At 39.0% G+C, this 26,753-nt stretch overlaps 1 protein-coding gene across 4 annotated transcripts in view; it reads right to left on the reverse strand.

Annotated features, from left to right (window-relative positions):
* Positions 1–489: 489 nt before the first annotated feature.
* The window catches only part of pcnx4 (pecanex 4), a 58,703-nt gene continuing 32,439 nt past the window's right edge, over positions 490–26,753 (reverse strand). For all 4 annotated transcript variants that reach the window (XM_012968069.2, XM_012968068.3, XM_018096168.2 and 1 more), the window contains 9 exon segments: positions 25,316–25,495; positions 23,816–24,324; positions 20,904–21,004; positions 18,676–18,798; positions 13,761–14,124; positions 7,239–7,342; positions 5,860–6,905; positions 3,266–3,452; positions 490–1,050 (listed from right to left, as the gene is read on the reverse strand). In XM_012968069.2, coding sequence (XP_012823523.2) covers positions 799–1,050; positions 3,266–3,452; positions 5,860–6,905; positions 7,239–7,342; positions 13,761–14,124; positions 18,676–18,798; positions 20,904–21,004; positions 23,816–24,324; positions 25,316–25,495 — 2,866 coding nt within the window. In that variant the 3' untranslated portion in view covers positions 490–798.

Below are 26,753 nucleotides of genomic sequence, written 5' to 3' on the forward strand. Positions count from 1 at the left end.
CAATCACTTTTTCACACAGGGCCATGTAGATTTGGAGTTTTTTTTCTCCCTTAATAACGTAAACCTTCATTTAAAAACTGCATTTTGTGTTCAATTATGTTATCTTTGACTAATAGTTAACGGTTTTTGATGAGCAGAAACATTTAAGTGTGACAAACATGCAAAAGAATAAGAAATCAGGAAGGGGGCAAATAGTTTTTCACACCACTGTATATGTTAGTGCCTCCCTGCTCCACTGCACATAGTAAGAGCAGATTCATTTAGCTTCTATGGAACCTGTCTGCTTGTACATAAAAAAGGTTTGCAAGCATATTGGATGAGAAGCAACAGCTTAACAGCTGCTATTCTTACCTAACTTTGCCGATACCAAACCAAAGACAGCAATTCAGCTTGCACTAGCCTTCATACAAGATTTAATATATATTTGCAGAGAAAAAGACGTGTAAATAAGTTTCAGAATCCCAAATACTAATATAAGAAAACAATTACTGCAATAAAAGGATTTTTTTATTTTAAAAATATCATACATAATTTACATACATTTTGGTCAAATGTTGTGGGTCATATTTTTATAAATTGTACAGATATTTACAAGTTTGCTGTAAAGTAATATGCCAGCAGTGCACCAGAATACACCTGTCTACCTTAAGGTAAATGAAATGTGTGGAATAAACAGGAATAAATCAGACAAAATATTTGTCAACACAGGAAGTCCAACAGCAGCATCTATACATGTATAACTAGGATGTGAGAAATTAGTGCTTCAGACCGAACATGCAGATACACAGAACCAAAACATTAGTACAGTGGCACATGGAGAGGTACAGATGAATATATTGGGTATCCAAGAGGAGGGTCTGCAGCTTGTACCGTCAGATTCCGCAAAAGTATGGGGTGAGCCTGAATGCTGTAGCGTTCTTCATCATCGTTTGTAGCGTACAACAGTTCCCATGATAGATTTGCCCACTGGCCTCGCACTGCTTCTGCATTTAATTTGCCAATCTGTACCAGCTGCTCTTGAAGGGTAAGAACTCTTCCAGTATAAACCCCCTGTACAAAAACAAAATGTCATATTAAACTTTACATATTTTCAGGGTATTTACTCCAGAAGCATAAAGATATATATACACTTCATTTATAAAAATATGTCTCTGGACACCTTCCTTTGCAGTCAATTACAGCTACTAAAAGATCTATCAAATATGCCCACCATGAGGTGGGTGATATTGGATCAAACTGACGGGCACATCAATGAGCTGATAGGGTCTCAACCTAATGAGATTTTTAAACAGGTTTGATTTTCAGCCAGATAGCATTCGGGTGGGCTGCCACTTCTGTTGCCTTCTTTACCAGGATCCTCCATATGCGTAAAGAACATATTATGTAGTATGTACAGGATAAGAAAATAAAGCAATGAAGTTAAAGGAGGGAGAGTGTTCAGTAGGGGGGAAAGGTAGCCTCGGAGTGATTACAGCACAAATTTGACTTGAACTTGTGGGAGCAACAAAGTAAACATGGTTTGAGAAAAATGGGGCCAACAAGAGCAAGAGGCAAATAAAACATGAAGAGGAAAAGGTAGGCTTTACACAAATAACAGCATGAAAGATTGACCAAAAGCAGACAACAACAGATGTTGTATATATCAACCTGCATTGCTGGTACGAAGCAAAGACAGGTCTGAATTAAAGCTTCTGCTCAGTATTAACAGGAGTGTAAGGCTAGCGGAAGGTGTCAATCTAGCCACCTACAGAAGAAGGGGAAATCTTATCTCTAGTATTTTGTCCTCCAAGATTTTATCCCCAGGTGCATGTAACACCCAATAATATCTAAATAAACAGCACAAGGATACCTACTTATACTAGCTGAGGTTGCATTCATTTTTACTTAAAAGTGACATCTATAAAAATCTGAAAGGCCTTTTGCCATTTTCAAAAGATAAAATAACAAATGGTGTTCATTAAATGCACCATAAAAATTCACATTTTATTTGTGTGAACTATGCCCCACATTGCAACAAATGTGTGCAGAAACCTTGTTATCTGTCACACAGGCAAACCCACAAATAAAACCATATGCTCCTAGTTTTCTTCTTTAATGCTTGCCCTTTAATATTATCAACACCTCTGGTGATCTTTGGTTAAAAGTTCTGACACATAGCAGAGATCTTTTATTGAGGGTTGATAAGAGAAGAGATTTCAATCAGTGTAAACAACCTTTGCTCTCTACAGGTAGTTACTTATTTCTCAGGGCAATGAATGACTTGGGAACATCTGAGTCATTCACGTGTAAAGGTGGCCACACATGGTAAGATCGCCATATGAGCAGATCTTCTGCTAACATGCCTACGTAACGCGGGCGATATGGGGCTAATTCGATCGTTTGGCTCTGGGGGCAGTATCAGCGAGCCAATGCATCCCCAATCCGACTGAAAATCAAACCTGCTGATCAAAATCAGGCCAATTTTAGGCCAGGTGTCGGTCAGCTAGGCCCTTCAGAGGTGCCTATACACTGGCAGATAAACTCGGTCTGAAGGACCTAAATCAGCAGCTGAAAACTTTAGTGTCAAGTGCAGGTGGGATGCAACATGTTCCACCGGCGTTTGGCGCTGTTATGCACCTGTGTGAGGACAAGTACATTAGGAAGAAGAGGATGTGTTTTGTTTCTGTGCAGTTGAACACAATGCAGGGACGCACAGAAGCAAATGCTCGTGAGTACAAGCCCTAAGTAGAGTAGAACAATTTTCTCCACTTATTCACTTTACAGCCAAAATCACAAAGCCATTCTCTCCACTTTGGCATTATGAGTGGTAACAGACTGTCAGGAACAGATAACTGGTGGAGGAAATAGCCCCTATGTCACTAGCCTAAACGATGATCATCTGTACCTGTATGTGGTCATTGATTCACCATAAAAGGTGCTTAATCAGTGATCCCAGCAACCTGCCTGGAAGCAAGTTTGATAAAGCACGTATCCATCTCTGCCTCAATTAGGCTCGCCATACATGTGAAGATCTGCTCATAATTGGAATTATTCAGGCTGTCGGTACAAGGGCTGCATCAATGCGTAGATGCAGTTCCCTTTCTCACAGCAATATCAAACTTCCCTGACCAATATTTGGTTGATTTTTGGCTAGATATTGGTCAGGCAGACCTGTCAGCTGGCACCATACACAGATTTATAAGCTTTGGACTCGGCAGCTTTTATCAGCCAGTTTATGGGCAAGTTTAGACACTTGATGGTATAGCATGGCATCAAATCAACTTACCATATTTGGGTCATGACCTAAGGAAAAAAGATATGGTTTCTCTTGCAAAACAGCCTGCTGCCACTCGCTGTCTGATGCCAGCCCGATATACCAGTCATTATCATATTCTTCTAAATAATTGATGAGCTCTTTAAAATCTTCTACTTGTCCCAGACTGGATTTATCAACCATCAGCTTAAATGTATACCTACAAGACAAAAATGTTGCAAATGAAACGGTTAATATAACCGTTTAGGTACAGTGGTGTGAAAAACTATTTGCCCCCTTCCTGATTTCTTATTCTTTTGCATTTTTGTCACACAAAATGTTTCTGATCATCAAACACATTTAACTATTAGTCAAAGATAACACAAGTAAACACAAAATGCAGTTTTTAAATGAGGGTTTTTATTATTTAGGGAGAAAAAAAATCCAAACCTACATGGCCCTGTGTGAAAAAGTAATTGCCCCCTGAACCTAATAACTGGTTGGGCCACCCTTAGCAGCAATAACTGCAATCAAGCGTTTGCGATAACTTGCAACGAGTCTTTTACAGCGCTCTGGAGGAATTTTGGCCCACTCATCTTTGCAGAATTGTTGTAATTCAGCTTTATTTGAGGGTTTTCTAGCATGAACCGCCTTTTTAAGGTCATGCCACAACATCTCAATAGGATTCAGGTCAGGACTTTGACTAGGCCACTCCAAAGTCTTCATTTTGTTTTTCTTCAGCCATTCAGAGGTGGATTTGCTGGTGTGTTTTGGGTCATTGTCCTGCTGCAGCACCCAAGATCGCTTCAGCTTGAGTTGACGAACAGATGGCCGGACATTCTCCTTCAGGATTTTTTGGTAGACAGTAGAATTCATGGTTCCATCTATCACAGCAAGCCTTCCAGGTCCTGAAGCAGCAAAACAACCCCAGACCATCACACTACCACCACCATATTATACTGTTCGTATGATGTTCTTTTTCTGAAATGCTGTTACTTTTACGCCAGATGTAACGGGACACGCACCTTCCAAAAAGTTCAACTTCTGTCTCGTCGGTCCACAAGGTATTTTCCCAAAAGTCTTGGCAATCATTGAGATGTTTTTTAGCAAAATTGAGATGAGCCATAATGTTCTTTTTGCTTAAAAGTGGTTTGCGCCTTGGAAATCTGCCATGCAGGCCGTTTTTGCCCAGTCTCTTTCTTATGGTGGAGTCGTGAACACTGACCTTAATTGAGGCAAGTGAGGCCTACAGTTCTTTAGATGTTGTCCTGGGGTCTTTTGTGGCCTCTTGGATGAGTTCTCTGTGCTCTTGGGGTAATTTTGGTCGGCCGGCCACTCCTGGGAAGGTTCACCACTGTTCCATGTTTTTGCCATTTGTGGATAATGGCTCTCACTGTGGTTCGCTGGAGTCCCAAAGCTTTAGAAATGGCTTTATAACCTTTACCAGACTGATAGATCTCAATTACTTTTGTTCTCATTTGTTCCTGAATTTCTTTGGATCTTGGCATGATGTCTAGCTTTTGAGGTGCTTTTGGTCTACTTCTCTGTGTCAGGTAGCTCCTATTTAAGTGATTTCTTGATTGAAACAGGTGTGGCAGTAATCAGGCCTGGGGGTGACTACAGAAATTGATATTGAAATTGAAAATTGAAATTGATAAACCACAGTTAAGTTATTTTTTAACAAGGGGGGCAATCACTTTTTCACACAGGGCCATGTAGATTTGGAGTTTTTTTTCTCCCTTAATAACGTAAACCTTCATTTAAAAACTGCATTTTGTGTTCAATTATGTTATCTTTGACTAATAGTTAACGGTTTTTGATGATCAGAAACATTTAAGTGTGACAAACATGCAAAAGAATAAGACATCAGGAAGGGGGCAAATAGTTTTTCACACCACTGTATGTAGATACACTTCTGTTCCTTTCACATGATAATGCACAGATAATAGGTTGTTTTTAACCCCCTTGATTAGCTGTACAGGAGCTTGCAAAATGCCTATCATGTCTAATGATCATGTTATGACTGGTGCAGTAGAATGCAGAGGGCCGGGTACCCTGCGAGGTGTTGGTAGGATTTTCGGATGAGACTATAGATGCAGGTCTGCAGATCTTATATTATTTCTTTTTAAAATTTGTGGGTTTGGGTTGGGTCTGAGTGTCAAAAACTGGTTCTGTGCAGGTATTGCTGGTATTTATATACAAGTCTCTCATTCATACCACTCCCTTATTGCTAAGGTAATTTGAACCCTAGCAACCAGATAACTGGAGTGTTGCTGAACAAAAAGGAAAATAATAAAAAAAAAAAAAAAAAGAAATAATAAAACAATAATCAGTTAATCAGACTGGTCATGACACAATGTAAATAGGGAAAGCAATCAACAAATGTCCTTTTCCAAAAAGGCACAAAGGGGGTACAGGGTTAGACTGTTTAATTTACATGTAGTTACATAGGGTTCAAACCTTCCAAGTGACCCCAGCACACACAAACCCATACTGACCTATCTATACACTCACATACATAAACTATATATACCAACATTAATAATAACTGTAGATTTTAGTATCACAATAGCCTTGGATACTATGCTTGTTCAAGAATTGTTTGAAAGAAAATGCGTATTCTTTACCTAAATGCTTTTAGTGCAAGTTGAAATAATTCTGGTCTTCCAGTTAACCAGTCCAAGGAAACAGACCACGGGATGCCACCTAAATAAGCTCTGAATAACCAGGCAGAACTAGGAACCAAGTTTTCCATCCCAAAGAAGGCAAAATAAATGGATGACAGTCCTTGAATAAACTGATCTTGCAGACCGCTATCTTTGCTAAGTTCATCCTGGACAGTTGAAGGCTTTTCATTCAAGTGATGGAAATCTAGCTGGGTGAAAATAAATTCATACCAGTCTCTTGGAAAGATCTGCTTCATCTCATTCAATTTGAAATGAGGCAGCGAAACAAATGCCCAGTCCCGAGGTATGCTGAGAAATCTGCAGTATGAGCTACTGAACGGAACCATATTGAAATGCTCACTATGAGTCTGTTTGCCCTTGTCAATGGCAGGAAAACCAAATCCAACCACTGAATAAAGTTTATCGACTGCTATATCTTGTTCAACACAATTGTCTATGTGTTTTGCTTCAACACATCCCGGAATAGACAATTTGTCACCTGTAAATGCCATTATTGGTTTAATTCCAGTTTTATTTGTGCGAGGAAGAATCTCAAATATGTCATCGTCTGACCATTCGTCAAAGTCTTCATGAATATTTTCTGCAGCTTTTAATGCATCGGGATTTCCTGTTGTGTGATCACTATCAATTTGATCTTGGGTTTTAGAAGGAGCGGGAATGTTTTCTTCATTTTCATCCAGATCAGTGCTTTTATGGGATTTTGAGTTTTTGTAGCGAAAATTTATAAGAACCCACAAAAGAACTTTAATAAAATCATCCTTGAACTGCCTCAGGTTCTCGTGAGAATCTATAATTCCAGACAAAACATTGCGGGCATCAGAGTATAGTCTGACAGGAACGACAGTACATGGTGTCATGAGGTTTCCAAAATGGTGGTTTACAGCAAACTTTCCAGCACTTTCTGACTGTTCAAAGGCCATTTCAAACACTTCATCAACTCTTCGTGCCTCAGCTGTGTGGCAAGATGTCTCCTGTAGTTCCAAACCCTGCAGAAAGACATTTAGATAAGCAGAAAGACAAATTATATAGACAGTGTAGACTACAACAAGCATGGCGCTATTTATCTTATGCAAGTCATTTTACAACATGGCAAAGTCATCAGAGAGCCAGGCAGTCTGTAATATAGGAGGGTATATGGAAAGAGTGCTTTCCTAGAGAGCAATTAAAGCAGCCATGTAGTAGTGCTCTCTGTATGTGGGAACACTGTGCAAGTGCCGGATCTTTAATCAGGGACTCCAGCACTACAATCAAACAACTTCTGTGAGCCAACTAATGAGTTAGAAGCTGTGAATTATAAGTGAATATACAATTAAATGTACCTTAATATTCACACAGCAATAGGTGTAACCTCTTTCAAGAACCAGTAGCCATATCAAACGATCTTGAAACCGGCAGAGGAAGTGAGATCCAGAAGTAACCAGCCCTGCAGTACAGAATGTGCGGTTTAGTTCACTCGGTGCTACATTTCCAACTCTGCTCAAGTAACATTTCTTTAGTTGTAATGTAAATATTTATTATACTGCCCACTTAAGGACTATTTATTACTGGAGAACAATAAACTTAGTACCAATATGCTGTATGTATCATGTTTAATAATGTAAGTCATGTAAGAGACGCTGCCCTTAGAGAATACAGTATTTTCTATATACAGTAACATAGTAACACAACAAACATAGCAATCGAGGTTGAAAAAAAAAAAACACATGTATATCAAGTTCAAGTGAAACCTGCTTGACTGCTAGAATATCCACAATATGGCAAAGCCTCTCTAAATTGCCTCTGGGGCAGAATAAATCCTTCCAGACTTAAAGGGGTGGTTCATCTTTAAAGTTTTCTTTTAGCTGAGCAAGCAGCTAAATAACTGAACCCCCCCCCCACAAAAATACAAAATGAAAACCAATTGCCTCAGAACTGTCTCAGAATATCAATGTCTATTTCATACTAAGTTAATTTAAAGGTGAACAACCCCTTTAAAGAGGGCGATCACACCAGTCCCTGACTCAGTCTGGAGCCTAGGATCACTTTCTAAACAGGCACCCAACTCTTTATTTAAACTATCCAATATAACTGCCGGTACAACAGCTTTGGGGGGAGAATCCCACAACTTTATAGCTAGTATTCCCATTTTAGGATGAAACTTCCTTTCTTCTAAATGTTCCTTAATGCCTGAAATCCAGTGGTTTTCACGCTCATTCCTACATCTGCACACCCTCTTCTCCTCCCACCCTTTTATCTAGGTATCCACTCCTTCAACCCCTGATCCTCCTCCCTCTATGCCAGGGAATCCCAACCTGTTATAGTCATGAGCCACACTCAGATGTAAAAAGTATTGGTGAGCCATGCCTTATTTAGGAATGCCAATTAAGGGATGTGATTGGGTTTTTGGCCTGCTAGAGGCTAAACAGGAGTAAATTTGTGTCTCTGCGATTGCAAAACTTGCCTCCAAGTCAGAAATATAAAAATGGCACCTACTTGAGGCCACTGGGAGCAACATGAAACAGGGAGGTGAGAAACATGTTGTTTACAAACCCCTGGCTGGGGATCGCTGCCCTTTGTGCTCTCGTATCCCCAGTCCCACTGGTGCCCCCTTTCTTCCCTTATTCTCTCATTCTCCTCCAAACATTTCGGTGGTCTTTCCTTCCTTCCTAAGTGTTTGCTACTCCCCTTCTCTTTATCCCTCTAGCTAGCCATACACGCACCAACAATTGTACAACACAGTTTGTATGGTTTTCAGACCGTGTGTGGAATTATTGCCCAACAATTTTCATACCATTGGTCATTTAGTTAGTTGGACAGGTTAGAAAAATTTGGTTGGATAAGAATAATATCTGTGCATGTATTGTGTATGTGACAATATCCTTGGGGTCCTACAATGTATTTTCAGGACATAACTTATTTACAATTGTTGCCTGGCAATTAAAAATGGTCAGAACACGATTTGTTATTAGGACTTGAATCCTACAATTTCAATCTGTATGTTAGTTTCAGATCGTTGCATTAAAGGAACAGTAACACTAAAAAATAAAAGAGCTTTAAAGTAATAAAAATATAATGCACTGTTGCCCTGCACTGGTAAAACTGGTGTGTTTGCTACAGTAACACTACTATAATTTATATAATAAGCTGCTGTGTAGCCACGGGGGCAGCCATTCAAGCTGGAAAAAAGGAGAAAAGGCACAGGTTACATAGCAGATAACAGATAAGCTCTGTAGAATACAATAGTGTTTTATCTGTTATCTGCTATGTGCCTGTGCCTTTTCTCCTTTTCTGCCTCCATGGCTACATAGCAGCTTATTTATATAAATTATAGTAGGCTTTCTGAAGTAAACACACAACTTTTACCAGTGCAGGGCAGCAGCACATTATATTTTAGTTACTTTTATACACTTTCATTTTTTTGTGTTACTGTTCCTTTAAAATGTACAATCAATACACGAAGGTTTGTTGCAAGAAGACTACAATGTAAACGTGTATAACCAGCTTTACCCACTCCCTCCTTCCATCCAGCTGCTGCTGATTTACAGCACACTCCCAGACCAGATTTGCAGAAAAACTTTAAAGTTTACAAGTCAACACAATTATGCAGAAAAAAATACTACAAATTTAAAAGGAGGCACATACCCTATTATTTATAACAATGTATTTCCAGGAAATATTTGGGCCTAGTTTACCCTACAAAAAGTCTTGAATTATTCACGATGACCTAAGATAATGATTACTCATAGATGTACTGCACAGATTAACAAAAGATTAATTGTTGGATAAGTTCTAGTTATAAAACATTAAAACTGCAATATAAAATACAATTACATTTCTTTCCTATCTAATGACTGAAGAATATAAACATGGACTTTATGCAATAGAACAATAAATCTGACCTGCCCAAACACAAAGCAATTAGTAGATTAAATGTCAAAGGTCTTAATTTTGCCATTTTTTGTCAGCGCAAGCTTTAGGTTCCAGTGCAGCAGGCAGGTCAGTGCGCAGTATTACACACGGCAGTTCGGCCATTCCTGGCATGCAGTACATGCTTAGTAACTTGAGTCGGTCATTTCTGTCCAATTGCAATAGTTTGTCTCTGTGCTGTGGCAACACACCATGGAAACCAAAGCAAACCACTTAAACAAGCTATAAAGGCAGCTCTGGAGGAAAACATGCCTTGCTTCAAAGGACATCCTGTAGCGTTTTATATTTTCTTTTTTTTTTGTAGCAACATTTTTAACCCCTTCCAGAAGTTCACAGTTTATAGAAGAGATCATACAAATCACAGAATGGCCCCTTTTACATTATAGGTTTTGCAGTGGATATCCCATTTTGCCTGCTTAAGTCTATGGTATGCTATGGTAGCTACATCAGAGGGGGACACTTAACCATATGTGGAGCAAAATACAGCAGAAAAATCGGCCAATAAGAGACAGCTTGTGTCACAGGCCTAATCAAAACATTACTGTAATTTTCTCACTACTGTAAAATGGCACAAAGCATACACTGATTACTTGTAGACAGTAACTTTAAGGGTAATAGGCACAAAATACTTACAAATCCCCCCATGGAACTTTAAAGGACATGTAAACCCTGCATTTTCCTACCATGTATATCAGTGGTTCTCAAACTTCCTAATGCCGCGACCCTTTAATACAGTTCCTCATGTTGTGGTGACCCCCAACCATAAAATTATTCCTAAGACCCTCGGAAATATGTGTTTTCCTATAGTCTTAGGCGACCCCTGTGAAAGGGTCGTTTGACCCCCAAAAGAGAAAGTTTCAAAGGAAACCAGCAGAGCTCTCTCTTCATTGGCTGCTAGACTAGAGGGTATGTTTGGTAACCTGAGTTGAGAAAAACTGAGCATGCTCAGTTAGCCAAGAGCCAAAGTCAATTTGTAAGGGAGGGGGCTGAGTGGGTTGGAGTTGGAGAAAGAATCCCAAATGATTAAGGGAATGCTGCAGCCTTACTATTAACCTTTGAACAACAGGAGTGGCAGGTGTTTAAACATTTTAAAGAGGCAGTTTACTGATGACATTTTTTTGGTGGGGGATTTACATGTCCTTTAATGGGAATCACCGAAATGACACCTTGTCCTGACTAGTGACTCTAAAATATGCCACTGATTTTTTTTTTTTATATGTCTGTCACAAGAATGGATAGGATGCATGCGTTCCCCATTCACTTTTGAATGAGGGGGTATTTGTAGCCCAAAAATATTCTACAAATATTCCTATTATGCACATAAATAACTTTACAATAGAGATATTTTTAAATAAATCAGCAAAAAATTGAGAAGCATTTAGGGCTTTGCAAAGCAATTATTACCATTAAGTACAGGTATAGGCTCCGTTATCCAGAAACCCGTTATCCAGAAAGCTCTGAATTAAGGAAAGCCTGTCTCCCATAGACATGCATTATAAGCAAATAATTCTAATTTTAAAAAATGTTTTCCTTTTTCTCTCTAATAATAAAATATTATCTTGTACTTGATCCAAACTAAGATAGAATTAATCCTTATTAAACACAAAACCCTATTGGGTTTAATTTATGTGAAAATGATTTTTTAGTAGACTTAAGCCACAGAGATCCAAATTACGGAAAGATCCCTTATCCGGAAAGCCCCAGGTCCCTGGAAAATAGGTCCCATACCTGTACTAGAAATCGCATTGCTGTAGAAATAAACCGTCATTGTATTAAAGGGGATCACGTCGACTTGCCCTAAACTGTATGGCAACCCATTTCTGTGTCTCCACCAACATGTTAAGACCTCTGGAAACCATAAACAAAACAACTACCTTGTATGTCATTGCCACATCTAAACTGCAGCTACAGTTTCGATATTAGAAAACCCGTATACCTTTGAGCAACATCTATTTCTGCTATAACTTGGTAACAATCAGGTTCAAACTCTGGCTGGCAAAACTGTGTTATACAAATGGCATGCATCATTCCATGATAATTTCACTCTTTTATGCTACATTTGTACAATAAATAATGAACTTGGGGGGGGTCGATCCTTTACAAGCTATAGCTGATCAAGCCCCTTGACCATATCCCCTGCAGTCTTCTAACAGTAAGATTACAACATAACAAAAGACAAGAAGTTTTCAGCTTTCCATATGCCAAATACAGTGGAGGAAATAATTATTTGACCCCTCACTTATTTTGTAAGTTTGTCCAATGACAAAGAAATGAAAAGTCTCAGAACAGTATCATTTCAATGGTAGGTTTATTTTAACAGTGGCAGATAGCACATCAAAAGGAAAATGGAAAAAATAACTTTAAATAAAAGATAGCAACTGATTTGCATTTCATTGAGTGAAATAAGTTTTTGAACCCCTACCAACCATTAAGAGTTCTGGCTCCCACAGAGTGGTTAGACACTTCTACTCAATTATTCAGCCTCATTAAGGACACCTGTCTTAATTAGTCACCTGTATAAAAGACACCTGTCCACAGAATCAATCAATCAAGCAGACTCCAAACTCTCCAACATGGGAAAGACCAAAGAGCTGTCCGAGGATGTCAGAGACAAAATTGTAGACCTGCACAAGGCTGGAATGGGCTACAAAACCATTAGCAAGAAGCTGGGAGAGAAGGTGACAACTGTTGGTGCGATTGTTCGAAAATGGAAGGAGCACAAAATGACCATCAATCGACCTCGCTCTGGGGCTCCACGCAAGATCTCACCTCGTGGGGTGTCAATGATTCTGAGAAAGGTGAAAAAGCATCCTAGAACTACACGGGAGGAGTTAGTTAATGACCTCAAATTAGCAGGGACCACAGTCACCAAGAAAACCATTGGAAACACATTACACCGCAATGGATTAAAATCCTGCAGGGCTCGCAAGGTCCCCCTGCTCAAGAAGGCACATGTGCAGGCCCGTCTGAAGTTTGCCAATGAACACCTGAATGATTCTGTGAGTGACTGGGAGAAGGTGCTGTGGTCTGATGAGACCAAAATAGAGCTCTTTGGCATTAACTCAACTCGCTGTGTTTGGAGGAAGAAAAATGCTGCCTATGACCCCCAAAACACCGTCCCCACCGTCAAGCATGGGGGTGGAAACATTTTGCTTTGGGGGTGTTTTTCTGCTAAGGGCACAGGACAACTTATTCGCATTAACGGGAAAATGGACGGAGCCATGTATCGTGAAATCCTGAACGACAACCTCCTTCCCTCTGCCAGGAAACTGAAAATGGGTCGTGGATGGGTGTTCCAGCACGACAATGACCCAAAACATACAGCAAAGGCAACAAAGGAGTGGCTCAAGAAGAAGCACATTAAGGTCATGGAGTGGCCTAGTCAGTCTCCGGCCCTTAATCCAATAGAAAACCTATGGAGGGAGCTCAGGCTCAGAGTTGCACAGAGACAGCCTCGAAACCTTAGGGATTTAGAGATGATCTGCAAAGAGGAGTGGATCAACATTCCTCCTAAAATGTGCGCAAACTTGGTCATCAATTACAAGAAACGTTTGACCTCTGTGCTTGCAAACAAGGGTTTTTCCACTAAGTATTAAGTCTTTTTTTGTTAGAGGGTTCAAAAACTTATTTCACTCAATGAAATGCAAATCAGTTGCTATCTTTTATTTAAAGTTATTTTTTCCATTTTCCTTTTGATGTGCTATCTGCCACTGTTAAAATAAACCTACCATTGAAATGATACTGTTCTGAGACTTTTCATTTCTTTGTCATTGGACAAACTTACAAAATCAGTGAGGGGTCAAATAATTATTTCCTCCACTGTACAAAAGTGAAAAAGTGGCACTTTCATTAAATTTAAACTAGTTATTTATCACCATATGGTTTACGTATACTAACCTTCCAAAATGTACTTTACGTATAAGAATTTTACCTACCTAAACTACCAGATGCAAAAGCAGATTGTAGAGCAGTAACCATACCAGGAACCATCTGTTGGTAATACACAGTATCTGCGCAGATGCATGCCGAGGCACCCACATCTCCCGGCCAACTCCGAACTGGTCTGGGAAATCCCACCAGGAAAACCGGCAGAGTAAAGAGTGCAAGCAAGGGGGATGAGAGAACTGCAGAAAGGATGATAAAACTCAGCACAAGGGGGAAGAAGATAATATTCACTGTGATTAGGCTGGTTGAAGACTTTCGCCTTTGCTTCTTCTCAGTCCAGGAAGTCAGGAGAACAGTAATGGCAAATTGCAGTTTGGAAACTAGCTGGCACAATCGGTCACGTATTAAAGCAATCTGAAAAACATTTAAAAAAAAAAATAAAAAATTGTTTTTCCTTGATAGATTATGATTTCTTTAAAAAAAAATAAAAAAATCTGTATTTAGATTGTCACTAACTGAAACTGATCTTTCTGCAAAAACCAAACAGTCCCTGATTTATTATTTCCTGTAGGAGATCTTGTTATTTGTAAATATGCTACCGATACAAGGAGGAGATTATTTCTATACATAAACATATATTATCTTTTATAGATATGTTGCTACTAAAACCTGAGGCAAAAGTGTATAAATTATGCGACAGCAGAGTCAGAATGACACCACATTTGAAATCCTTGGTGCTGCTTTTTATCAGTAGCATTAAAAAGAAAGAAAAATGGATAGTACAAAATACAGGGAAACTCTACAAAAGAACCTGTTTGACACGAAGCATGGGTAAAACAGTAATTTTTCAGCAAGACAAAGATCCTTCTGCAAGACAAAAGTAACACTGGAGCACTTTAAGTAAAAAAAAGGCAAATGTCTTCCAAAGGCCAGTCAAATCTGTGATGTCAATCTAGCAGACAATCTGTGGCATGATATGAAAACTGATTTGTACAAGTGTCATCTAACTAAGCTGAATAACATGGAGGAAATCTGCCAAGACAGATGGCCTAAAATGCACAATGTTTAAAGCTGGTACATACTTAGCCCATAAGAAGAAAAACTGTTATTGGTGGAAAAGGTGTGTATGGAATACTATACAAATAATATATAAGAGTTTATTTAGGTATGGCAAGAAGCTGGTGTTATAGCCAGGTTTCTATACCTCATAAGAATGCATATTTCAACCTCCATAAACTACTGACCGAATATGGTCTGTACTCAGGATACAAATTTAATATAGATAAAACTGAAGCTATACCACTGAATTTACCAACAGAAATTAAGAACTCCCTATCAACAACGTTCCACTACAAATGGAAAGAACATGCTCCGACGTACCTAGGGATCCATCTAATAAAAACATACAATTCCTTATATCAACACAATTACCCCCCACTCATACATAACATTAAAGCCCTCCTCCACAAATGTAACACACACACCATTTCATGGCTGGGAAGGATCACAACAATAAAGATGACCATTCTACCCAAACTACTATACCTGTTCGAGACACTCCCATTCCCGGTCCCCAGAACTCAAACAGCCTTTTTCAAGTTCATATGGGGGTAAATCCAGACACAGGATATCCAGGTTATGATGTCCAGCAAAGGACAAGGGGGACTAGCAGTCCCAAATATACAGAGCTATTATATGGCAGCACACCTGCGACAGATAGCAGGATGGACAACATATAAACCAACCACAAAATGGGCATATATAGAAACCCTATGGATGCCTCCTACCCACCCTAGCACCTATGTATGGCAGACTGGACCAGGCAACAAGGTACCACATGGGACCCTAGGGCCCATAACATTTACCCTACGCAACCAAGCCAGAAAGAAATCTAATTTAATGAGCGCATATCCACTATTGACACCGGTACTTGACAACCCCTTATTTCCCCCCGGTACACAGAACGCATTTCTGGGGATCCAGAAATCTCTATAGTATCTATGATTTTATCAATCTACGGACACGTGAACCCCTAACCTTCGGGGAGCTACAAACAAAACTGCAAATACCCTCCACTCAACTGTTTAGCTATCTGCAACTGAAACATTTCATTCAAACAACTCTACCAAAACAGGATCAGCCAACCCCTCTTACAGAATTTGAACGCATATGCAAAACTGGCCTCCCACAAAAGGCCCTAATTGCTTTAAAATATGAAAATTAGGAAATATGGGAAAATGCCCGGAAAATGCTCCTGTGTGAGACAAAAAGAAAGCCTGTATAAAACACTGTTTTTCTGGTACTATACACCAAGCAAATTACATAAACTGTTCCCTAACGAAAGCCAACGATGTTGGAGACATTGCGGGGAGATAGGGACACTGCCGCACATAATGTGGTATTGCCCCTTCCTAACCACATTTTGGAGAAGGGTGGAGACACTCCTGAATAAGGTATTTTATAGAGAACACACCCTAGACCCACTAACGATCCTGACTGGGAAACCATCAGATCTCAACACCACAGCTGAACAGAGATTAACAAACTACATCTTGACTGCATGCAGAATGGGGATTACATACCGATGGAAAAACCCACCACCACCAACACTCTGAGAAATCATCCCCAGGATTACTGATATAAGAGAAATGGAACACATGACAGCCAGAATACGGGGTACAATCCCCCGATTCAATAAAGTATGGGCTAGATGGGACATCTTTACAACCACAGATGTATATAAAGAACTATATGCATCCTAGACTCAGAAACAGAAAGTAATAGCCCTCAAACACAAAACTCATATACAATGAAGGCCTGTTGTGTTTTATTTTCCGCCGGTTAACACATCCAGGTTTATACCCCCCTCTAGTATATCATACATGATCTAAAACGGTACTAAGGTAAAACAATGTGTTAAATGAAAATGACATTCTGACTTTAACTAAACTTTCTTTTCTGAAAACCATGTACCAAAACTGTGTAACATTACGGACTATTATGTACAACAGATCACAATGTTTTACCCTTTTTTTTTTCTGATAAATCTTTCAATAAAATTTAAGTTCCAAAAAAAAAAAAAAAAAAGAATGCCCATTTCATACTGGACACATCTAATGGGAGTCTCAGATATCCTCTGACTTTCGAACAATATGGATAACAGATTTCTTAACATTCACGTAAAGTTACCATTCTGTGTCACAGGCAATACTAAAATGTCACCTACATACCTACATATGGATGAATCAGCTTATATTTCATACAGCCATGCTTAGAGCCTGGTGCTTCCTTTCCACTAACCTTTATAATAAATGTGCAGTTATGTAGCTGTTATAAAATATGAAGATTTTGCACAGACCACAGTTGGTAAAACACGATGCCAATCACCCGAGCTAAACAGCACAAAAGCATATACAGGTATGGGATCCCTTATCCAGAAATACGTTATCCAGAAAGTTCCAAATTACGGAAAGGCCATCTCCCATAGACTCAATTATAAGCAAAAAATTCTAACTTTTAAAAATGGATTTCCTTTTTCTCTGCAATAATAAAACAGAACCTTGTATTTTATCCCAACTAAAATATAATGAATCCTTATTGGAGGCAAAACAATCCTATTGGGTTTTTTCAATAGTTAAATGATTTTTAGCAGACTTAAGTTATAGAGATCCAAATTATGGAAAGATCCCTTATCCAGAAAACCCCAGGTCCCGAGCATTCTCGATAACAGGTCCCATACCTGTAGATATAATTGTGACTGGAGGTTATGTTACAAAATGGCATAGACTGTAATGGCCTGATTCTGTATAATAAAATTCCGTTTGGCATAGTTAAAGATGTACCATGGAATAAGAGTTTATGGTTTTATCTGTGAATGCTGTAACAAACTATAAATATGTAAAGGATTGATGACTTCATCTTCTCCTGTTTAAAAGGCTTTATTTCTTATGGTAGCAACTGGGAAGCATTACTAAACATATTAGGGTAATGTTTTTACTATGTACTTTATGTCTTGAACTACTGTGAGAAACTTTGTTATATTTTGTACTCTATTAAATTATTACTTTATAAGCCAATTATCTTTATACAGATAGGGCTAGAAAAGTGACTTTCCAGGGCCAATTACACTTCCACCACAGGCCAATGCTTCAGACTGGCCATATATCTAAATGATTAATGCAATCCCTTGCATAGAGCTTATTCTTGGGACACACATAAGAACACTCCAGCAGCACGCTAAAATGGTGAAAGTAAAGTAGTTTATTCGTGCCACAAATAAGGTAACATTGCAGGTTTCAAAAAGTGCTGGTGAAGCCAGCCACCCGACACTTCAAAGAGCAGAACAAGTGGGTAAGTGTAGCACAGACACCTCTATACACCTATAGACATTCCAGGGACACCACCCCAGGTCTGTGGGCCTCCAACTGGACAACTGTAACATAAAAATGTCTTTTTTTGTAGATGACCCTTAACTTAGTGTGTCAGTTTTTTCAACTAATACATTTAATATATTAAAGAAAGTGAAATTGTCTGCTGTTCCAATCTATTCCTTCATTTTTGTATGGTATTACATATGACAAATGTGTCATGGTATATCTAGTATAAATAAATTTAAAGCAACTGGACTTGTTTCAATGATTACCAAACAAGTCCAGTTGCTTTAAATTTATTTATACTAGATATATGACAAATGGTTTATTTCAATATTTTTTCTCTAAACTGTCCCTCAGCTCTTTTTTTATTCTTGGGGTTCCCCACCCAGATCTGAGTCAGTCGGGGAGAGTTAAAACATGCTGTAACTTTGTCTGACAATCATATCACCACTTATCTGTGAAACAGCATATGTACAAAATTATAATTGTAAAAAACAAAAAATATATATATAATTGATAAATGTCAAGAAACTATTAGAATGTGATTACACTAACACCTTTATCTTTTCATTTTCCTTTCCATGCTGCTTACCAGGAGAAGTCGAATCCCTGTATCCAGGTTAACATTCCACCACACACTTGTGTTAAAAACCAAAAGCTGTACAATAGACACAATGACCATATCACACATTGCATTTTCTGTATTCTGCCAAATCTATATGGAAGAAAAGAAACACACACAAAATAATCAATCCCAGGACATCTCAAAACACTAGCTAGCTTATAAAAACAGCAAAGAAGAAATGCATATAAAATATATTATTTTAAAATTCTATCTGGTGCAAATTAGGCATGCCCAAATTCGATGTTAATGTGCTTGCAAACAACTTTTATTTTGTAACTGTTACCTTTCAATGAATATGTGTATTTTGACATGACAGACTATATTAGGTAGAGGCAGTTGAAATCCGGTGTAAGTTTTGCCTTCCTAGGCCACAAGCATTTCAAATATAAGATTGTAGATTGAGACATTAGTCACAAGTTCTATAAAAAACACAGTGCAAAACTGATTTTACAAAACAGTGAACAGTGGGGGATGAATGAATTTTTCCAGTCTGCATGGTACACAATACATACACAAAGGAGAAGCCATGTCTTTTTCTGCTTGAGGTAGATTCTTTCAAGCATGGTAATTTTGCTGCTTTACTTGAAGCTGCCGCCTAAACTTTTCCCTTGCTGTAGATCAAACACCCCAAGGTCTTTTTCTTTTGGGTAGCTACATAATTCTTAACAAAAAAGTCAAACTGGGAAAATACAACCAATAAATTTAAATAGAATATACTTAATGCTGCAGACTCAGCCCTCCAGTGACCATTTCAGTCTTCTCCTAGCTGGCTTGCCACTGAACAGATTTGCACTGTAATGTGTAACTAAAATGTCTTCTACTTTGCATGTTTTATAAGATGGACTTATAAGAGAGAACTATAGGGCCTATTTACATCCCCAAGTGCAGTGAGCAATGTACAAATTCAAGTGCATTGACCATGTTTTTTTCCCTGTAATGTAGCATAATGCTGTGTGAGCAGTAAGCATTCAGCAGGAATTTAAGTGAGGGGGGGGGGGGGGATTTTTGAGAGACTCCAGGTTAATCCAGGATACTTGACAGCTCTATAATAGGTACAGTAGCACTTGATTCTGAGTAGAAGGCAGGAAGGACTGAGCAGCACCATGAGCAACTTCAGTGTAGTACAAGGAGCAGGGGCGCTTCTGCCATTAGGCAAGTTGAGAAACTCGCCTCAGGCAGCAGAAGCGCCCCAGTTACCAGGGGCGGCAAAAAGCCGCTCCTGGTAACTTTAAGAGCCGGAAAGAACCGGAAATTCGGCTCTTCTAGTGCAGAGAGCGCAATTGCGCTCTCTGCACTAGCGATCTCAGCGCCCCCGGACCCGCTCCTGCGCTCAGAAGGTAAGCGCTGGGGAGCAGGGGGGGGGGGGGGGCGGCATCCAGGAGGCAATATGTCCAGAATCGCCCCTGACAAGGAGCTCTCTTTGACACAAATACTGGAAGAAGTTTTACTGACTGGGGCGAAAATGCAAGGGATGCAACTGCGCTTGTACATGTAAATGAGCCCTTATATGTTCTGAACAGAAGTTTATCCAACAGATTACCTAGCAAACAATCAAACTGCCATGTATCAGTAAAATATTCCTCCTTTTATATATTTTACCTTAAGGGCAGTGGCAGATGGCAAGATTAATTGCCCTGCAACAAATTTTAGTTGCCGCGGGCGACTAATCCCCCGCAATGCCATCCCACCAGCAAGACACGTCGCTACAATTTGCTGAAATCGCCTAAAGTTTCCTCTCCAGGCAACTTCGGCACATCGTAGCCATGCGTATGCCATCCCACCGGCGATTTACATTCTTGCCGGTGGGATGGCATGTCAGGGAGATTAGTCGCCCGCAAAAGTGAAGATTTATCACTGGCGACTAATCTCCCCATGTGCCACTGCCCTAAAGGAGGAGGAAAGTCACTATCACTGGGGCTGACAAAAGTAAGCCACCCTAACTGATTGTATTCACTTACCAGCTATTCCAGGGCCAATGCATGCACAGCCATTTTTTTGTTCAGCTTTTCACTCTACTTCGCATTTGCACACTCACAAAGACAGAATATGGAAGATCTTGGTGCTCATTAGAAACACCAGCCCAGGGATAAGGTAAGTGTATACAATCACTGGGGGGTGCATAACAAATGATCGTGACTTTACTTCTCCTTTAAGTCATCATCAGCAATTACATAAGAAGAACTTCTATACTTTACCATTCTATAAGCTCTTGTAAATCCAATGCAAACGGAGACAGAATGGAGATTATGCAGAGATGCATCTAGCGAGAGATAAGCCACCATTGCAAAAGGAGACACTGAAAAATAAAAAAATATGTATCTTTTTAATGCAATTGCAGTGAGAGTTTTTTTTAAGGACTACTAAGGACCTATAGTTTTTTTTTCTCCAAAACATCCTTCTTTTAGCATTAAAGGGGTGGTTCACCTTTAAGTTAACATGAAGTATATTATAGAACAGACAATTCTAAGCAACTTTCCAACTGGTCTTTATTATTTTTTTTATTTATATAGTTTTTTTTTTTTTAATTATTTGCCTTTCTCTTCTGCCTCTTTCTAGTATTCAAATGGGAGTCACTGACCCCAGCAGCCAACTGTTGCTCTGTGAGGCTACAATTTTATTGTTATTGTTACTTTTTATTACTTCTTATAGGTCATGTTGATCATTTTTCTCTGACAGATTGCCTTTTGTTAGTAATTGCTACTTGAAGTTCTTAAATCTGACTGCCCCTTTTCACCCTGTTAAAATTTAACTAACAGAAAAAATTTAATAACAGGCAGCTCCCTCATACAGGATCATGGAGGATCAGATAGGTTACGTAAAAGCATCAAGCAAAACATTTAGGGCTGTGGCAGACGGGGAGACTAGTTGCCTGCGCCAAATCTCCCTTGACGCGGGTGACTAATCTCCCCAAAATACCATCCCACCGGCGAGTATGTAAATCGCCTGTGGGATGGCATATGCGGCGCAACGATTTCCCCGAAATCGCAGAAGTTTCCTCTCAAGGCAACTTCCGCGCGTCGCGTATGCCATCCCACTGGCAATTTACATACTTGCCGGTGGGATGGTATTTCGAGGAGATTAGTCGCCCGCAACTAGGAAGATTTGTTGCAGGCAACTAGCCTCCCGTCTGCCACAGCCCTTAAAGGAACAGTAACACCAAAAAATGAAAGTGTATAAAAGTAACTAAAATATAATGTGCTGCTGCCCTGCACTGGTAAAAGTTGTGTGTTTACTTCAGAAAGTCTACTATAATTTATATAAATAAGCTGCTATGTAGCCATGGAGGCAGCCATTCAAAGGAGAAAAGGCACAGGCACATAGCAGATAACAGATAAAACACTATTGTATTCTACAGAGCTTATCTGTTATCTGCTATGTAACCTGTGCCTTTTCTCCTTTTTTCCAGCTTGAATGGCTGTCCCCGTGGCTACACAGCAGCTTATTATATAAATTATAGTAGTGTTACTGTAGCAAACACACCAGTTTTACCAGTGCAGGGCAACAGTGCATTATAGTTTTATTACTTTAAAGCTCTTTCATTTTTTTGGTGTTACTGTTCCTTTAAGGCACATTTATAAAGTGTGCAAATACAATGTTACATTAGATGTAAATAAGAGGTTTAATTTCTGGTGTCACTATCTCTTTAAATGAGAGTGCACCTGTGGCTGTAGAAAAGGATCTACCTTAGATTCACTTTCTGATTGCCCTTGATACCATGGCAAAATTCAAGCATAGGCAAAATCTCAAAATCAAGAGTGTGGATCTCTACAAATCTGGTTACTAAGTTAGAAAGAATTTCCAACAAGCCAAAGGTCCCAAAAAACTCTGAACAAATAACTATATGCAAACATCAAAAACTTGGTTCCACAGAAACACTGCAACTTTTAACAAACTAACTCCTAGGGATAACTGAACGTTGCTTAGAAAGAACCCCAGAACCAATTAAACTGCATCAGTACCAACATTTCAACATTCATCTCAATGGCCTTAAAAGCTGCTGTTCAAGAAAGACGTATTTACGCAAATATATTTAGTGCAATAGAAATAATGTGCACTAAGTATTTCATAATAAAAGGAATAAGCCATGTTTGGTCCCACTTTATACACAGTCTACACACTTTTTAATTAATGCAGCAACTTTTGTTGGGTTTTGATTCTGCATGGCAGTTTCTAGCACAGACTGCATATTCTGTGTTGCTAAAAGAGGCCCCATAGACTGCACAGCTGGGGGAACCAGGTGGGCAGTGGCATTTTTCACCATTTCCAAACATTAATGCAGGCAGGCAACCGGGAGGCTAAACTATTCCTCTTCTCCCACCCTAAATGATCTTCTGCAGCACCTTACACACATCTTCTCAGGATGGTGGTGCAGTGACTGCTCATGGCTGGGAGGAAGAGGAGGAGGACCAAACCCACACAAAAAGCAGAAAGGGGAGCACACCCGCTGCACAAGTGCTCAGCAAATACTCCACACAACAACCAACTGATGAGAACAGCCCTCTTAATGTCACCTTACCAATCTCCTCTGGGAAATTAGCCCCCTTCATGTCCTGATGAGCCTACTCTAGGGGAAATTGTGGCTCTACTGGGCTTCAACCACACTACTAAACAAATAAGGTAAGCTGAAAATTGGCTGTAACATCATTAAATAAGATCCTAAAAGAACTAACTAGGAGACACATCTCTGACCTAGAAGATAGAGCACAGCTCTACTCTTATAAAATCGACAATGCTGATCATTTACTGATAACTGTCTGTGTGTGTTTTAGCAGAGGCAATTCTCAGTATGGTCTATGGCAGGGTATTTACTGGAGTTTGGTAGCTACTACTACTAACTCCATTTGTCTTCTTTCAGGGACCAATAACGTCAAAAATAGGGCTGCCCCTATGGCTACAGTGCAACATAATTGTATAAACTATTGTAGTCTCTCTGAAGCAAACAGAAAAAGTTGCAAAGGTCCTGTAAACGCATGGGAGCTAACCACATCTTTGAAAACGAACAGATGACCAGTACATGCTATTTGCTGATGGGCTGCTGCTATAGATAACTAGACCTGGTGCAAACCTTGTGGCGCATTAAAAAATGGTAATCATGCACAACAGTTACCTAATGTCAGTAGAATTCTCCTTGCCACTGCAGCTTTCTGTAAGCGGCTTTGTTTCTTCATAAACTCATTTACCATCCGAATGTCACTCTGGTAAAAGGGGTTCCTTACAATCCCCAGTATGTAAGCACCTTGAAGTTCTTTAAGAATCCAGAGAAAAAACAGTAATATGATCAAACAGTAACTGACTATGGCCTGTGGGCTTGATATGGAGAATGCAGAATAAGCAAAATGATGCAACAGGCTCGCTTCAAGAAGAATCAAATTTAAAATGACAAAGTAGAGAAGAAGCTCTTTCCAGCCCAATTGCCAGTGTAAGGAAGAAAGATTTGTTGATCTCATGAAAGGTAAATGTCTCTTCAGGTGATGCTTGAGCACAATGCACATTTCTGTTAAATTAAGACTCAGGATGAATCCAAGTCCAGTCATAAATAAAACTAAACCAACAGAGTTTGGTATGAAATAAGCAGATATTGTTGTTGCAGCAGATATGATAAATAGTATTAGCACCCTGCAAAAGAAAACAAAGAGGTTCATCAGCTGTGCTTATTAAATGACCATCCATTAGTCTGCAAACTATATAAGATGCCAATCTAGCAGCTATCCAGCTAATCTACAGGTGATAGTATGCAATGCACAACATTTATAGCCATATAATCAAAAGAAACACACGTAAAATATTTCACTTCATCATCAAAATACCCATTTACCTTTACTGTAATATGACATATCATATAAAAATTAAGAATGTACCAGTGAATTATACTCCTCTAGATATAGGAGGATTTTGCTTAAAAAAAAGTTGTGTTTCAGACTGATTTACTGAGAAATTCCACCAAAACCCCACTAGACCCGCCCATTTGTTCCACTTCCTGCTGGCTAAATTCTCTGGATGTGCAGGGGGGCCGGCAGCTCTCAGTATACTGCACTGTAGTATAGGAACCAATCAGCAGCTAGGCTGACCTGATAGGGAACTAAAGCCTGTCTTTGCTTGTGTGAGTGCAAGGCTGTGATTGGCTATCCCCCTCCTACTGTGCTTCTGGCAGGGACTGTTAAGACACGCCCACCCTTCATTTGATTTCCTGGCCTATCATCTTGCTGAATAGGTACTTAAACCTCTGTCCATTTCTACATCTTGCTGGGTCAATTTGGTTAGCTGTTTGTGCTTATTGATTTTCACTTGTTTGATATTCTTTCTGCCTGTCCCTTAGCCTTTTTTCAGCTATTTTAGTTATGCTGAAGTGGGGCACGAATGTCTTCTGACAGCAGATTTTTTGCTCTGTGTCTGTTTGCTCTGTGTCTGTTTGGGGCAGAGCTGTGAAGAGTTAGAATATCCACCATTTGTAGCCAATAAGAGATTTTAAAGATTCCCAATTCAATGCCTAGGAACAACCTCCACAGAAACATCAGCTAAATATGTATGGGATGACAATAAGAAAAAGATAAAAGTGGAGCAATCACCAGCAAATAATGTACTATATGTTTTAAAATCATATATTTACCTCAAGTTACTACACATAGGTGAGCCGCCCAAGACAAGTTCCAGTGTTTGCTCCATTCCCCAAAGAACCAAGGCATCCAGCGGTGGAAGCATTCCCAATGCCCACAGAAATGGCAAAAACAGAAAGACAACATGCAGGACTTGATTGGCCAATTGAAGGGCTGGTACAGTTATAATAAACCTAAATGGAAAGAAATGTTTTAAAAATTCATTTAAAAAAAAAAAAAGAAAAAAAAAAAAGGATGTATAAATCTTACATGCACAGGTTACTAAAAGTAAAATAAATCCAGACAGCTGTTAAATAACAATTTCTGGCTTCAGATCAGCAGAAAATGTGTATGTAGACACTGGCCACTGGTTCTGACGGGGTCCTTTATGAAATAAACCAAATAAAAGTACTATATGTACAGGATCTGTTTATCTGGAAACCAGTTATCCAGAATGTTTCTAATTACAGGAAGACTTATCTCCCATAGACTTAAATTTTAATTAAATTATAATTTTTAAAAAATATATATTTTTCTCAATAATAAAACAGTAGCTTGTAATTGATGGTGACTAAGCTGCATAAATTCGTATTAATGGCAAAACAATCCTATTGGGTTTTTCATATTTAAATGTTTCTAAGTAGAGAAATTATAAGAAATAAAGGGATACAAGTTATGGCCAGATCCCATATCTAGAACACAACAGGTCCCAAGCATTCTGGATAACAGGTTTGATACCTGTATTTTTTTCATGGCATCAAGTATTTTCTAATTTACAAATTCCTCTACATGCAACGGTCTGCTTTGAAAATATGTTGCAGGGAAAATTGAAAAAAGACAAAGACCTTACATTTTTAGGGTTGGCACTAATGATGAGTGAAATTTTCACCAAAAAAAAAACAAAAAACACCCATAGACTTCAATGGCGCAAAAAAATTTTTTTGCACAATAAAAAAAAATAAAGTTGTGCAGTAATTGCAAAGAGACTCCAATTGACTTCAATGTCTTTTGCAAATTTTTTTGCCAAAGTGAGAAGGAACAGCTTCGGTCAGCACCAGCTTATTTTATAAGGCAAAACACAGATATCTGTATATTCTACTTAGAAACAAAGGCAGCCAAAGAAAACCTATTCTGGTTTTGTATAAAGGTTAGCACTGAAACTGGACAAGGGAGCCAACATGCAATAAAACAGCCAAGCAAAAGTCAAAAGGGTACTGCTGAGAATTCCCAAATTATTTTTTAAATACATAAACAGTAAGGTAAATGAATCAGGAGTATTTTGGACCTTAGATAAGAGAATCAGGTGTGTGACTCTTGGTATTTGAAAGAAAAATTGTTTACAGGGTAACCCCTTTGAAATAAAAAATAACAAAAGTGGTATAAAGGTGATACCTTTATTGGTTAACTAAGATAACCATAGCAAGCTTTCAGAACATTCTAGTTCCTTTTTCA

The sequence above is a fragment of the Xenopus tropicalis genome, chromosome 8, assembly GCF_000004195.4.
Source record: "Xenopus tropicalis strain Nigerian chromosome 8, UCB_Xtro_10.0, whole genome shotgun sequence".
Lineage (NCBI taxonomy): Eukaryota > Metazoa > Chordata > Amphibia > Anura > Pipidae > Xenopus > Xenopus tropicalis.